The 14,641-nt window shown below is 62.4% G+C and overlaps 1 protein-coding gene across 3 annotated transcripts; it reads left to right on the top strand.

Annotated features, from left to right (window-relative positions):
- Positions 1 to 136: 136 nt before the first annotated feature.
- ITIH4 (inter-alpha-trypsin inhibitor heavy chain 4) lies at positions 137 to 14,641 on the top strand. Of its 3 annotated transcripts, none has more exons than XM_062201080.1 (24): positions 138 to 258; positions 850 to 1,010; positions 2,683 to 2,787; positions 2,874 to 3,036; positions 3,131 to 3,241; positions 3,734 to 3,862; positions 4,419 to 4,535; positions 4,742 to 4,910; positions 4,979 to 5,098; positions 5,213 to 5,394; positions 5,473 to 5,658; positions 6,605 to 6,744; positions 6,918 to 7,072; positions 7,281 to 7,307; positions 7,521 to 7,583; positions 7,702 to 7,749; positions 7,956 to 8,111; positions 9,074 to 9,280; positions 9,441 to 9,467; positions 9,550 to 9,666; positions 10,332 to 10,506; positions 13,656 to 13,810; positions 13,916 to 14,006; positions 14,424 to 14,641. In XM_062201080.1, the coding sequence occupies exons 1-24, from the start codon at positions 169 to 171 to the stop codon at positions 14,491 to 14,493; spliced, it is 2,964 nt and encodes a 987-aa protein (XP_062057064.1). In that variant the 5' UTR covers positions 138 to 168; the 3' UTR covers positions 14,494 to 14,641. The 3 variants fall into 3 exon arrangements, 2 of the variants coding, with proteins under 2 accessions (XP_062057064.1, XP_062057063.1); XM_062201079.1 differs by having other exon boundaries at positions 7,699 to 7,749; XR_009866794.1 differs by lacking the exons at positions 13,916 to 14,006; positions 14,424 to 14,641 and adding an exon at positions 11,772 to 11,885 and having other exon boundaries at positions 137 to 258; positions 7,699 to 7,749; positions 13,656 to 13,713.

The raw sequence follows: 14,641 nt of genomic DNA, 5'->3' as shown, positions 1-14,641 counted from the left end.
CAAGAGGACATCGTCATCTACCTGCTGACCTGAGGCCACTGGGTTTTTGGCTTATAGCTCTCACTTTCCCGTAACTGGCGTCTGTAGGGGCGGGCCATGAGCAAGTTACTGATTCACTCCCCACTTGCTCTTGAGTTCAGGAGCGGCCCAGCAGGCACTGGAGTCGCGATGGAAACCCCAGCGCTTGCGTGCACCCGTGTCCTCGTGCTGGGCCTGCTCTCGCTGCATGCTGGCCTTGCGCCCACTGTCGCCCAAAAGGTAGCAGCTACTCCCCAGGGGTCGGTGTGCTTGTCTGCGTGTGAGCCGGTGAGCTGGGTGGGGGGTGGGCCACGCACCGGCGTGTTAAGTTCAGGTGCAGGCGGGAGAGTGTGTGAGGAGGAACGGCGCTGCCACCCACCAGGCACTGCCTCCAGGCCTTCCACGGATCCTCCCATTTTACAGCTGCAGAAACGTGGCTTGGCAATTGCCCCTTGAGCCCGGCAGAGGGCAGGGTGGCTAAGACACCTCTCTGCACCCGGCCTGGTGGCTCCCAAGCGCATGACCACAGAGCCATTGTTTGTGCTGTGTTGGTCTCTTCATCTGTGAAGCAAGGACGTGGAGGGCCCCACTCAGGGCCTTGCTGTGAACGTGGAACCCCTGAGACCTGCCAGGTGCCGAGTGCAGAGCCTGGCACAGCAGCCCGGCCCACGGCAGCTGCCTCTGACTGCGCGCTAATGCCCACATGTGAAATCTCCACTGACTTCAGCCTCAGGCCTGCCTGGTCAGCGACTCGGCCGGCCAGGGCTGGGCAGTCGCGTCCAAGCTGGGCGGTGCTGACTCGCTCCGACCCCCTTCTGTTGCCCTGGTCAGAATGGCATCGACATCTACAGCCTCACCATGCACTCGGAGGTCTCGTCGCGATTTGCCCGCACCGTGGTCACCAGCCGCGTGGTCAACAGGGCCGAGACGTTGCAGGAGGCCACCTTCCAGCTGGAGCTGCCCAGGAAAGCCTTCCTCACCAACTTCTCCATGTAGGTGTCTCCCCTGGCCCGTGCCCGCCCGCCTGGCCCTCTGCCGGAGGGCTCGGCTGCCGGGACGCACCTCTGCTCGTAGGCCCCACGGCGAGCGGGAATGGCCCGTGGCCCTTGCCCATTCTCTCTGACCGTCGCATTGTCCCACCATCACCCCCAGGTGCTGCCCAGGTGGCAGAGAACCATGGCCCCCATGTGGAGCACAAACTTGGGGGCATCATGAGATCAGAGCCCGGTGGGAGGGGGTCGCCCCAAGCAGGCTCCAGCTCTCAATACCAGCAACATCCTTGGTCCTGGGCTCTCCCCCAACAGTTACCTTGGGGCGAGGGGCGTGTCTGCCTTGTCACGCCCCAAACTGGGGTACTGCAGCCAGCATGCCTGCTCCGGCCACCTTGGGAGCCCCCACGATTCCTGTGGATCCTGTGAGCCCAGGACAAACCTCACTGCTGTCCTCAGCCACCTGTCCTGGCTCAGTCTGGCAGTGTTTGCATGACAGGATGCACCCCCCCCCCGCCCCGCCCCGCCCCGCCCCACCCCATCGCTGGTATCCAGGAGAAGTTGCTCCCAGGATAGGGAGGGCAGTGGCTGAGGTCCCCAAGGTACCCTGGAGCTGCTGGGAAACGGTAGTGGTGCCAGGGCCCTGTGGCTGGCTCCCCCCTCACTCTCCATCCACCCCCGACTCCAGCAGTCCCCACTTTCCTAACCCCGGAGCCTGGGCCTGTGCCCCCTAGCCTGCAGCATGGGCCTCATGGCTGTGGCAGCGTCCAACACGAGTGCCAAGGCCGGCAGGTGGCCAGGGTCCATCATAGACACCAAGAGGACCTGGGACCGGCCCCGCCCTTCCCTGGCCCCAGATGTTTTTGCTGTGTGAGACAGAGAAGCACGGGGCAGGGTTCTGGGCCAGGCAGGCCCAGCGGGGCGTCGGGAGAGACTGAGTCCTGTCCACGGGGAGGAGGAGCCACGCTGCCCTTCCCCATCCCGGCTCAGTTAGAACCAGGAAGGTTGGGCAGGTGGACCCCATACCCTGACGCCCTGGCTGCTGCCCGCCTGCCCCGATGGCACAGCCGCAGGTGTACCTGACACGCCCCTCCACCCCCGCCCTCAGGGAGGTTCTGGAGCAGTTGCTTTCCTCCCAGGGAAACAGCCTGGCATGGGGTGGAGGTCTTTTTTAGCCCCAGTGGACACACCAAGAGCACGTCCACACCCCAGGCAGCCATCAGCCCCCAGCTGTCTGAAGCTGCTCCTAGAGATGCCGGATTGCCTGCCCTGAGTAGGGGCGAGGGAGACAGCTGCACGGGGCAAGGGACCCAGGGGCCCTCCTCCCCAGCCCCTGTCCCGCAGGGCTGGGCACAGCTGCAGCTCAGAAAGCAGCCCTGGGTGGACGGGATGAGCTGCAATGTGGGGGCAGACTGGGAGGGAGAAAAGAGGGCAGTACCCAGCCCACCGCCTCTGCAGCCTCCCTTGCGTTTTCGCACTCACAAAATGCGTGTTTGCCAACGCTGCATTCCTCAGGCCAGGCAGACACCCAGGGTCTTGTATGCAGTAGGTGCATAATAGATGCAGTGGGTTCAGGCAAAGGCAGGGGGCACTGTTCAAGAGGCACACAAGTTCCAGACACAACCCCCAGGACGGGCAGGAGGGGCCTTGCTAACTTGCAGCCTCCCGCCCACAGGACCATCGACGGCGTGGCCTACCCGGGGAAGGTGAGAGAGAAGGCTGCAGCCCAGAGGCAGTACAGCGCGGCCAGGGCCAAGGGGGAGAGCGCCAGCCTCGTCAAGTGAGCCGGGGGGCTGGGGGGCCACTCCAGGGGAGCAGAGTCACAGGCCACCTGCCTTCAGCCCATGGCTCGATCCGCCGCCGCAGGACCACCGGGAGGACGACGGAACAGTTCCAGGTGTCGGTCAGCGTGGCCGCCGCCTCCAAGGTCACCTTCCAGCTGGTGTATGAGGAGCTGCTCCAGCGGCGGCTGGGAGCCTACGAGCTGCTGCTCAAAGTGCAGCCCCAGCAGCTGGTCCAGCACTTGCAGGTAGCTGCGCGCCTCTTCCCCGGGAGCCTACTGGACGACCCCTGGGAGGCCCACCGTGGGCGTCCAGCCAGCCTGCTGACCCGCTCTTGCCCAGGTGGACGTCCACATCTTCGAGCCGCAGGGCATCAGCTTCCTGGAGACAGAGAGCTCCTTCATGACCCAGGAGCTGGAGCGCGCCCTCACCACCTCGCAGAACGAGACCAAGGTGGGCCTGCCGTGGCCAGTGGTTTGCTGTGTGAGATGGGGGGCATCCTGGCTTCGGCTCAGCCCCGTGAACCCACATCTGCAGAGAGCTGGCTGGTGGGCGGGGCGTGTGCCGGAGGGGCTCAGGGGAGCTCAGTGTCCAGCCTTGCTGGCATTGGGCAGACCCCCCGAATGCACGCCCCCCCCCCCCCCGTGGGTCCTGCGATCCTCAGGGGAAGGGCTTGACTGACAGCGGGCCCCTGGTGATGGGGAGAGGAGGAGACAGCTGGATCTCACACAGGCTGAGCCCCACCTCTGCTTGCATGGGGGGGGGCTCCCCTCACACCCCCTCTCTGTCTGGAAGCAGCTAGCAGCAGGTCAGCCTGAGCGTTCCCTGAACACCAACCCAGGGCTGCAGCCCGGAGTCCTGCCCTCCGGGTGGACAGAGGGGGCACAGCATGCTGCTGGCACAGCCTCACCACTGCCCCAGCCTCGGTTCCTGTCGTCCCCTCAGGCTCACATCCGGTTCAAACCCACGCTGTCCCAGCAGCAGCAGGCTGCAGGGCAGCCGGACACGGCCCTGAATGGCAGCTTCATCATCCGCTACGACGTGAACCGCACTCTGTCTGCGGGCTCCATTCAGGTGCGTGGACTCCGGGCGGTATTCCGTTCCTGCTCCGGAGCCCGGGGTTCAGGCGCTCCGTGGCGAGAGGAACGTGAGCAGCCCACCTTAGCTGTGGGCCCCAGGGCTCGGCGCGGGGGAGCCTCAGGCAGTTCAGTTGTGTTGTCCCTGAGACCGTTCCCTGCTGGGGCAGAAAGGACTCATCTCCGCGAAGAGCTGATCAGAGGGGTTTCCCTCTTCACCTCGGCTGCCAGGAGGCTCCCGGCTCAGCTTGACGCTCAAAGGCAGTAGCCTTATTCACACACGTTTCTGACCTTGTCGTGTTCACCTTTGCCCCATCTTTGTGAAGTCTTCTCCCACTTTCTGTGGATGTCAGGTTTGTTAAGTCTGAGCCTTTTAGTACAAGATGCCTCATCGACAGAGTCCGAAGAGATGGTGTTTAGGGAGCTTAGGTGCGGCGGGGAGGAAGAGCCAGTGGAACGAGGAGAGTGCGGAACTCAAGGATTTGGGGCGAGGGGGCTGGGTGGGGGCCGGGCAGGCTGCTGACCGCCTGGCTGCATTCTCTCTCTGACCACAGATCGAGAACGGCTATTTCGTGCACCACTTTGCCCCCGAGGGCCTGCCCACTATGCCCAAGAACGTGATCTTCGTCGTCGACCAGAGCGGCTCCATGCTAGGCAGAAAAATCCAACAGGTAGGTCCCGGGAGCCAGGCCCCACAGGCAGTCAGGCCTCCCGCCTCCCTCCTCCTGGGGGTGGTGGAAGGAGTGGACTTCCGGAGGTCAAGGGCAGCCCAGAACAGCGTCTGTCCCCTGAAGCCAGTACCATGTTCCGAGGCCAGAGGTGCCAGCCCGAGGGACTCCCTCCGAGTGACCGCCCTGTCTCCTCACCCCCTGACCAGACCCGAGAAGCCCTCATCAAGATCCTGGATGACCTCAACCCCAGAGACCGGTTCAACCTCATCCTCTTCAGCTCGTCAGCGACCCCGTGGAAGACATCGCTGGTGCAAGCCTCGCCGGAGACCGTGAGCAAGGCCAGGAGCTACGCCGGCGGCATCCAGGCCCTGGGAGGTGAGTGCCTCCTCCGCCCTGCAGGGAGGGGCTCCTGGGACGCCAGCTGAGAGCATGCGCCCCCGCAGGGACCGACATCAACGAGGCCTTGCTGCTGGCCGTGAGCCTGCTGGACCACGAGCAGGCGGAGCTGCCCACGGGGAGCGTCTCCCTCCTGATCCTGCTCACCGACGGGGAGCCCACGCAGGGTGAGGGCGCCCGTGCAGCGGTAGCCGTGGGACCCGGAGTGGGCACGGGGACCGTTGACCAGTAGCCAGTGAGCGACTCCGTTTTCTCCTCCTCTTCCGTACCTACGGCTCCAGGGGAGACCAACCCCACGGTGATCCAGAGGAACGTGCGGGAAGCCATCGGCGGCCGCCACAGCCTCTTCTGCCTGGGTTTCGGCTTCAACGTCAACTACCCCTTCCTGGAGAAGCTGGCGCTGGACAGCGGCGGCCTGGCCCGGCGCGTCTACGAGGACTCGGACGCGGCCCTGCAGCTGCAGGTGCCTCCGCGCCGCCGGCGGGCCGCGGGCTGGGACTGCGCCAGCGCGGCGGGTGACCCCTCCCTCGTGCCCCCGCAGGACTTCTACCAGGAGGTGGCCCACCCGCAGCTGACGTCTGTGGCCTTTGAGTACTCAAGCAATGCCGTGGAGGAGGTCACTCGGGACAACTTCCGGCTGCACTTCCTGGGCTCCGAGATGGTCGTGGCTGGGAAGCTGCGGGCCGAGAGCCCTGACGTGCTGTCGGCCAAAGTCCGCGGGCGGGTGGTGAGTGTGGCCGAGCAGCCCCGGGGCAGGGCAAGTGGGGCAGCCTGCACCTGTGCGGCCGGGATGGGGCGGGGGGTAGGGAGGCTTCCGCACATCTCCGCACCACGCGGGTTCATGGTGGAGATTCCAGGAGACCAGGTCCGAACTCGGGAGTGCCGTACGGTGCCTGGCACGCAGAGCCAGGCTTGTGCTGCCACCGTGCTCGGTAAACAAAGGCCAGGGCGGAGGCGGGGTCCCTGCCTGGACAGCTGCTCCCCTTTGATGGATGGCCAGGCTGAGAGCTCCCCGGAGGCACAGGCCAGGCCAGGAGCCCAGCTCAGCACACAGTGCTCTGACCCTGTGCTGTCGAAGGCTCCACCTGGGCGGCCTCCTCCCAGGGGGCACCCATCATTCCACAGAGCACGTTCTGCCCTGGCATCGTCCCCCAGGGGCTGGCCCCAGCAGAGGGCCTGGCCTGAGCAGGGGGAGCTGCTCACTGGGGCGCATGGGGCCCCAAGTCCAGAGCCATGACACTTGAGCTCTGTTCTCACCTCTGCCACCGAGCTCTGGGGAAGGCCGGTCTCCCCTCCCCCTCTGTCTCCCCCTCCCCCACCTTCCCCAAAGAAGCCCTTTCTGGTGCACTCGGCACTCACAGGGCTCACGGGCAGCTGGGGCCTCAATTACGTTTCTCCCAGCCAAGCTCCTGGCTCCGCCCATGCGGGGTAGTTTGCTGCCTCTGAAGTCCTCCTCGGCCTGGAGGCTCCATGGCTGGCCCCTGGCCCCTTGCACTCCCCCTGCCCCCCACTCTTCTCAGAGGAAGCGTGACCCTTGCCGTCCTGTCCTTGCCGTCAATGCGAGGGACCTGCCCCAGCTCCGCTCGGGGTTTCTTGGGGCAGGGCTGGGAAGGGCGCAGGCGGGTGCAGGCGGCGGGCACTCAGCGTGCCTGCCCTCGCCGGCCCGTCTGCAGCACAAGGAGAACATCACCTTCTACATGGAGTCCAGCGTGGCGGAGCAGGAGGCGGCGTTCCGGAGCCGCCAGTACATCTTTGGCAGCTTCATGGAGAGACTCTGGGCGTACCTGACCATCCAGCAGCTCCTGGAACAGATGTGAGCGGCCGATCCAGGGCTGTCGGCCTCTCCCAAGCCTTCCACTGGCCTGGCGGGAATCTGGGGTCAAAACTCCCCCCAGGGTCCCTGGCCCCAGAGAAGACTGGCTGGGAGGGACCATCTGGCCAGGCACCCGGGGGGGCCTCCTGAGCACCGACGCCCTCCCCCTTCAGGGTTCATGCGCCCGAGGCCCAACAGCAAGCCCTCGAGTCCCGAGCCCGGAACCTGTCACTCGACTACAGCTTTGTCACTCCTCTCACGTCCATGGTGGTCACCAAGCCCGAGGGCCAACGACAGGATCAAGTTGCTGAGAAGCCTTCTGAGGATGGTGGGTGTGGGCGTGGGGTCTTGACCCAGCATTCCCCCCTGCAGCCTGACCCAGGACCCCAGCCCTGCCGGCCACAGACTCCCCAGGACACATTGCCCTGAGGAGCCCCCAGCTCTTGGCTCCCCCAGTTCACGGCACCTGTGTGGTTTGGGGCACCCTGACCGCTGTTCAGTCATTCATCCATCTAACCCCGCCCCGTTCCCTGCAGATAAGCACAAGCAGGCCTACGGAGGAGGTAAGTGCCCCGTGCCCTCACACGCTGGCCGGGTCAGTGCGCTGACACAGAGCCCGGTGCAGCGAGGTTGCTGGCCAGGGCAGGTGCGTGCTGTCTGCACGTGCTGGTGCCTCCTCACCTGTTCGTCTCCGTGTCGGCTGTCCCTCGGGCCCTCGTCCTGGGGCCCCGTAAAAGTGGGTCCAGGAAGAAAACCCAGATCTCACTGATTTCCAGGACCTACTTTCTCCAAATTTCTCCACAAAGGACAAAAACACCCCATACAAAGAATGCAAACAGGTGCAAAGGAGGGCCGAGGGGGAAGGGTCTGCCCCTGGCTGTGGAGGGGGAGCGCCTTGCCTGGCTCACCTGACTAGTGAGAGGCTGGTGCTCAGGTTCAAGTGCGTGTCATTAGCAGGCAGCTATGAAGAACCCTCTTTTTACAGAAGAAAGCTGAGCGGACAAGGTAGCTGAGGGGCACTGTGGGGCGGGGGGGCGGAGTGACATCCTGGGGGCGGAGCTCGGGGGGCTGATGGGGGGTGGAGCACTGCTGGGCCAGCACTGATTGATTCCTGGCTTGTTGGGGAGGACAGGAGGAGAAGCCCCTGCCCTTCCACATCCCACTCCTGGTGCAGGGTTCCAATGCGCGTGTCGACTTTTCCAAAAACATAGCTTCCTGGCCCCTGCTGAGTTCCCGATTCGGCGTGGACAATTCTCCCACGAGATTTAAACACCCCGGGCACCTCCACATTCCTTTCGCCTCTCTTCCTCCTCATCTTATGAACCTTCCGACCCTAGAGCTGCTGCGGAAGCTGAAGCTGCGGAACTGTAAGCTACCTTCTCACGGCCAAGGGCCTCGGCTTCCCCACAGGGGCTCCGAGCTCAGGGCACAGGGTCAGCTCACTACAGGAACAGCTCTTCCAAACAAATGCTGATTTATTTGAAAGGCAGAGTGATAGAGAGGCAGAGCTCTTCCATCCGCTGCTCACTCCCCGGGTGGCTTTAGTGGACTGGGCCAGGCTGAAGCCAGGAGCCAGGAACTTTATCCGGGTCTCCCACAAGCATGGCAGGGGCCCAAGCCCTTGGGCCATCTCCGGCTGCATTCTCAATGCCTTAGCAGGGAGCTGCATCGGGATCGGAGCCGCCAGGGCTCACATGGGTGCTCTGACCTGGTTGTGCGGGCGCCAGCTGCAAGGTCATCAGTGAAGGGTCAGCATTTCCTAACGGGGCTGCGCTGGCCTGCCCAGCTCTCAGCCAGCCCCTCGCCTTGTCCTCAGCGTTTTTTCTTGGCTGTTTCAGTGGTACCTGGGGGGAGGGGGGTCAGGTCGTAACCCCTGACACGGCGACCTCCCCCGGGCTGCTTGTGCAGAGGGGACCCAGGACCCGGGAGGGGAAGGGACTGGCCAGAGCTGGCGTCAGGGAGCTCAACACTGCTCCCTTCCTCCCGAGACACCCAGAGCCATCCGGCAGCAGCGCCCCAGGCAGGACTGACTTAACTGAATAGGCCGCGTTGTACTCTGGAGACTGGTGATGGAACTTCCTAGAGAGGGAAGGCTTCCTCCATCCCCAAAGCCAGCAGAGGTCACTCAGGCTATTTCGGATCCCCACATCTGGACTCAGACTGGGCTGCGGAGCCGGGCTGCCCCCGCCCCGTCTCCCTAGGGTTTTCCCTGGCGCCACGCTCTTCTGTTGGAGATCCTCTGGCTGTGTGTGAAGAAGACAGGCTCTTGTCAGAGGTCCGGGTGGAGGGGGCGGGGCCGGCTGCAGGGTGTGACCCCCCCCATTTCCAGCTGCTGCTACACGGATACCTGTGATGATGCCACCCACGCCTTCAGCTCCCAGTCAAACTGTGACGGTGCCATCCACGCCTTCAGCTCCCAGTCAAACCGTGATGGTGCAACCCATGCCTTCAGCTCCCAGTCAAACCGTGACGGTGCCACCCACGCCTTCAGCTCCCAATCAAACCGCGTTGGATGATGTGGACTTGGGAAGCAAAGGTACCCCCAGGCCAGAGCCCCCAGAGTGGCTTCTTGTCCTAATGCCAAGACTGTGGGTGGGGGCGCCCCAGTGTGTCCCCAGGTTGAAGTGCTAAGGGAGCCCTGTCACACCTGTCCCTGCCCCATCCACGTCCAACACCCAGCCTTTGTCTTCCTTTAGAAAAAGCCGTGCCTGATTCGCCCCCAGGTAAGCTGCTGGCCCCCGCCCCGCCCCGCCTCGCCCCCAGCCTGCTCTGCTTACCGCACGAGCCATGCCCCGGCCATCCCAGCCCCCTTGCAGGCTCCTTCGGTCATTCTGCCGCTGCACGGCCAAGACGTGGACCGGCTCTGCGTGGACTTTAAGAACATTCGCGGACCCTTAAACCTGATCTCGGACCCTGTCCAAGGTGCGAGGCCCACTCAGGTCCACTCATCCCTGCCCCCGGAGGCACACATAACCCGGAAGGATGCCCCGTGCCTCGACACGCACTCGCAGCCCCCCGGGGGTGAGGGGTGGCCTGGCTCAGATAAGCCCAGAAGCGAGGCACGAGGGCAGGGGAGCTGCCCAAGCCCCCCAGGAGAGGCCGGGCCTTGGCAGGTGAGCAGCAGAATGGCTGAAAACATTCCAGCTGGAGAGATCGGTGCCTGCATAGCACGGGGCCCCACTCCCTGGTCGCGCTGGGGCAACGGGCAAGGCAGATTTAGGCATGCATGCCTCCGCGGGTGCTCATGCCCCCGGCCCACCGAGCTGCTCTCCCAGGTCCCCATGGCCCGAGGGGGTGGGTGATGGAGTTCCACCACCACCACCCAGGCCCAGGCGTCTGTGTGCTCCCTGCCACCAGGGGCCACCGATTAGCCCAGGCCCAGGCCTGTCGCAGGGCCTCAGTGACCTCCTTTCTCAGAGGTCTCAGCTGAGGGCTGAGCTCAGGGCCCCCGCGATGCCCACTGGAGGCCCTGGGGGTGAGGGGAGGTTGTGGGCAGCAGGCCCCAGGAGAGGAGTGCTGGAGACAGCTGGGAGGTGGCCCCTGGGGGCTGGGGCCACGCCATGACCTCCGTGGCCGGGCCTGCTCAGGAATCGAGGTGACTGGCCAGTACGAGATGGAGAAGGCTGGGTTCTCGTGGATCAAGGTGACGGTCCAGAAGCCCGAGCTGCAGGTTCACGCGACCCCTGAGCGGGTGGTGGTGACTCGGAACCGGAGAAACTCGGAGCACAAGTGGAGGAAGACGCTGTTCAGCTTGCTGCCAGGGTAAGCGTGCCGGCCTCTCTGGCTGCACCAGCTGGGGAAGGTGGTGTCAGAGTGTGGGAGGAGCTGGGCTGCGTCCCCTGCAGGGGACTACAGGGCTGCAAGGAGCAGTGAGCCTCGGGTTCTCACCTGTGGGCGGGGTGGGGTGGGGTGGGACAGTGAGGGAGCGCCAGCCTGGTGAACGTGGGGGGAGGAGAGGTCCAGAGCGCAGTCCACAGCATTGCCCTGAGCTCCGGTGGGGACAGAGTCCAGCTGTCAGACAGTGGGTAGGGGACAGCACTCTGGGTGGCATGGTCACCCCACCCTAGGCCTTCCAGGGACTGCTCACTGCTCTGCAGGTCAAGGCAGGCCTCTGAGAGGGGCTGAGCCCCCAGCCTGAACCAGCGCCTACCTGTTCCCCAGGGAGGAGAGCCTTGTCCGTCACCCCCTCCCTGAGCCCAGCAGCAGGTCCCCGTTTCCACCCGAAACGTGAGGGCACACCCTGGAAACCCAGAGGCCTCTTCTGCAAAGCTCACCCATTTCCCAGGAGGTCTGGAAGCTTGTGTCTGGTGGATGCCCAGGGGTCGATCGCATTTCTGTGCCTTGGAGAGACTCAGGCACATGGAACGCCTGTTCCTGGCGCTGATAGAAACCCTGAGTACATTCACGATCTCTAAAAGACGCACACAGGGACTTGGGAAAGCTCCTGGAAAATGCAGCAAAAAGATAAGTTTGACCGCAAAAAACGTTGAAAATCTGAGCCTAGTTTTTTTCAGAACACCATCTCCCATCAAATTTTTTAAATCTCTTCAAGTATTTGATTTCAATGTATTTTTTAAAAAGAATTATTTTTATTTGAAAGACAGAATTACAGAGAGAGAGGTAGAGCCAGAGAGAGAGAGAGAGAGATCCTCCATCTGCTGGTTCACTCCCCAAATGGCTGCAATGGCCGGAGCTGAGCTGATCAAGAGCCAGAAGCCAAGAGCCAGGAGCTCTCATGCCATGTGCAGGGGCCCAGGGACTTGGGCCATCTTCTGCTGCTTTGCCAGGCCATAGCAGAGAGCTGGATCAGAGTTGGAGCAACCGGGATTTGAACTGGTGTCCCTATGGGATGCTGGCACTGCAGGCCAGGGCTTTAACCCACTGTGCCACAGTGCCAGCCCCAATGTATTTTTTTTTTTTTTGCACAAAATAAACTTCTCTCTTAATCCTATTTCTCCAGGAACTTTTTGAGGTACTCTCAAAGATAAATAAATTAATTTTTCAACTTTTTTTCTTTTTTTTGACAGGCAGAGTGGACAGTGAGAAAGAGAGACAGAGAGAAAGGTCTTCCTTTGCCGTCGGTTCACCCTCCAGTGGCCGCTGCGGCCGGCACACCGCGCTGATCCGAAGCCAGGAGCCAGGTGCTTCTCCTGGTCTCCCATGGGGTGCAGGGCCCAAGCACTTGGGCCATCCTTCACTGCACTCCCTGGCCACAGCAGAGAGCTGGCCTGGAAGAGGGGCAACTGGGACAGAATCCGGCGCCCCGACTGGGACTAGAACCTGGGGTGCTGGCGCCGCAAGGCGGAGGATTAGCCTAGTGAGCCATGGCACCGGCCCCGACTTTTCAACTTTTTTAAAAATATTTTTTTTCATCTCATCTGAAGAGGAGAGATAGGGAAATCTTTGATCTGCTGATTCACTCTTCCAAATGCTTGCAATAGCCAGGACTGGACCAGGCCAAAGCCTGGAGCCCAGAACTGAGTCCACATCTCTCATGTGGATGCCAGGGACCTAAGTACTTGAGACGTCGCCTGCTGCCTCCCAGGATGCATTAGCAGGAAGCTGGGTCAGAAGTGGAGTCGCTAGAACTGCAACCTAGACTCTGATGTGGGACGCGGGAGTCCCCAGCGAACTCTAAGGAACTCTAAACTTTTTTTTTTTTTGACAGGCAGAGTGGATAGTGAGGGAGAGAGACAGAGAGAAAGGTCTTCCTTTTTGCTGTTGGTTCACCCTCCAATGGCCGCTGCGGCCGGCGCACCGCGCTGATCCGAAGCCAGGAGCCAGGTGCCTCTGCTGGTCTCCCATGCGGGTGCAGGGCCCAAGGACTTGGGCCATCCTCCACTGCCTTCCCAGGCCATAGCAGAGAGCTGGCCTGGAAGAGGGGCAACTGGGATAGAATCCGGCACCCCAACCGGGACTAGAACCTGGTGTGCCGGCGCCGCAAGGCGGAGTATTAGCCTGTTAAGCCATGGCGCCGGCTGCGAACTCTAAACTTTTGCACCACGTGCCTGCACCACACCGTGGCTTCTAGATTGAGCTAGGTTGGTTAGGAAAGTGACAATAATCTCGGAGTGACAGTAGGGTCCTATGCTGCATGCATAAAGGAGCCTGACATTGCCAAGAAAGCCAAAACAGCAAGAATTCCCATGACGTTTCCAAGGAAGAGAGGATGGGATGGAACGGAGAGAGACTCACCCTCTGGACATTAAAACACATGATCCCGGCCAGCGCCGCAACTCAATAGGCTAATCCTCCACCTTGCGGCGCCAGCACACCAGGTTTTAGTCCCAGTTAGGGCGCCGGATTCTGTCCCGGTTGCTCCTCTTCCAGGCCAGCTCTCTGCCGTGGCCCGGGAAAGCAGTGGAGGATGGCCCAAGTGCTTGGGTCCTGCACCCGCATGGGAGACCAGGAGGAAGCACCTGGCTCCTGGCTTCGGATCGGTGCAGTGCGCTGGCCACAGCGGCCATTGTGGGGTGAACCAACGGAAGGAAGACCTTTCTCTCTGTCTCTCTTTCTCTCACTGTCTAACTCTGCCTGTCAAAAAAATAAATAAAAAATAAATAAAACACATGATCCCAAGGAAGTGGCTCCAGCCATGAACACAGAAGGGATAGAGTAGACATATCAGGAGGCCTCTAAGCATAATAGGGCACTGAGTCATGAGGTCCTGATGTAAGATCAGGAAAAGGAGCATTATTTTATATTTTATTTTATTTTACAATGCTGGGGAAACTGGGTGCCTTTAAGTTAACTTCGGTCCCATCTTACCCGGCACACTTTCAGGGTCTTTGCTCCCAAGGCCCACGTGAGCACCTGGGCAAGAGCAGAGCCCCAGCCCACTGCCCACCTCACCTGCCGAGGGTCCGGGCTGCTGTCTCCGCACCTGCTCAGGAGGCTGGGTTTCTCCACAGCCTGAAGATGACCATGGACGACACAGGGCTCCTGCTGATCGGGGGCCTCCGCAGAGTGACCGTTGGCCTGTTGCCCTGGGATGGCCCCAAGATGGGACTGCTGCTCCTCCTTCACAACACTGACCGCTTCTCCAGCAGTGTCAAGGGGACCATTGGTACTCTGCCCGCGGCCCAGGCATCCTACTGCCCGGGAATAGGCGGTGCCCCTCCCTGGCCTCTCCCTGGCCTCGCCCCTTGCTGACCCAAGCTTTGTGTCTCAGGCCAGTTTTACCCCAGTGTGCTCTTGAGGCCTTCACCTACGGCAGCTGACCAGTGGATCCTGAAGGCTCAGGCTGACTACCTTGTCACCAGGTGACAGCACAGGCAGGCCATGGAGCCCGGCCCGTGGAGCGGGGGCTGGGGAACTGGGCTCTGCAGGGCCCCATCCCGTCCTTCCCCAGGGGCTAGAAGCAGTCAGAGAAAGGTGGATGCCTGAGGCACACCGCAGCCAGCTCACGGCGATCCCACAAAGGACAGTGGGATCAGGCCCCAGAAACACGTTGGCTCTAAGGTCACAGAGTGGCCGGGCACAGCAGAGGCCCTCTCCCCTCCACCCCACCGGGTCGCGTTGGGTCACCCTGGGGGTGGCTGGGCCTTGTTTGGCCCGTACTGGCGGGAATTCCGGAGGGACCCTGGGACTCTGCACTTTCTGTGTTACTGTCTCCCCAGCACCCCTGAGATTTGTTGACCACCTGTCTGTCTGTCTGTCTGTCTATGCACCCATCCCAGAGAGCACAGGCTGGATTACCAAGCGGGGCCTCCGGGAAGGGAGATTGCCTGCTGGTCTGTGGAGCTGTAGTTCCGCTGGGAGGAGCCCTGCCCCAGAGCTCATGGCACCTGCTGCCTCCAGATGGGGGCCACCTTGTGACTGCAGGGCCACCTCGGGGGCCGGATCCCAGGGGGCAGGAGGTTCCCACTCTTTGCAAATAAAGCGGTGAGCCCAGGGA

This window comes from Lepus europaeus, chromosome 9 (assembly GCF_033115175.1).
Source record: "Lepus europaeus isolate LE1 chromosome 9, mLepTim1.pri, whole genome shotgun sequence".
NCBI classification, from domain to species: domain Eukaryota; kingdom Metazoa; phylum Chordata; class Mammalia; order Lagomorpha; family Leporidae; genus Lepus; species Lepus europaeus.
The sequence above is the reverse complement of the archived record's forward strand: the minus strand, read 5'-3'. Positions and strand labels throughout refer to the sequence as shown.

Excerpts from the sequence above, each read along its gene's own strand:
- ITIH4 (XM_062201079.1), top strand. The coding sequence starts at position 169 with ATGGAAACCCCAGCGCTTGCGTGCACCCGTGTCCTCGTGCTGGGCCTG. Across the intron at positions 1,011-2,682 it reads TTCCTCACCAACTTCTCCAT|GACCATCGACGGCGTGGCCT; the intron begins GTAGGTGTCTCC and ends TCCCGCCCACAG. Across the intron at positions 7,584-7,698 it reads CATACAAAGAATGCAAACAG|CAGGCAGCTATGAAGAACCC; the intron begins GTGCAAAGGAGG and ends GCGTGTCATTAG.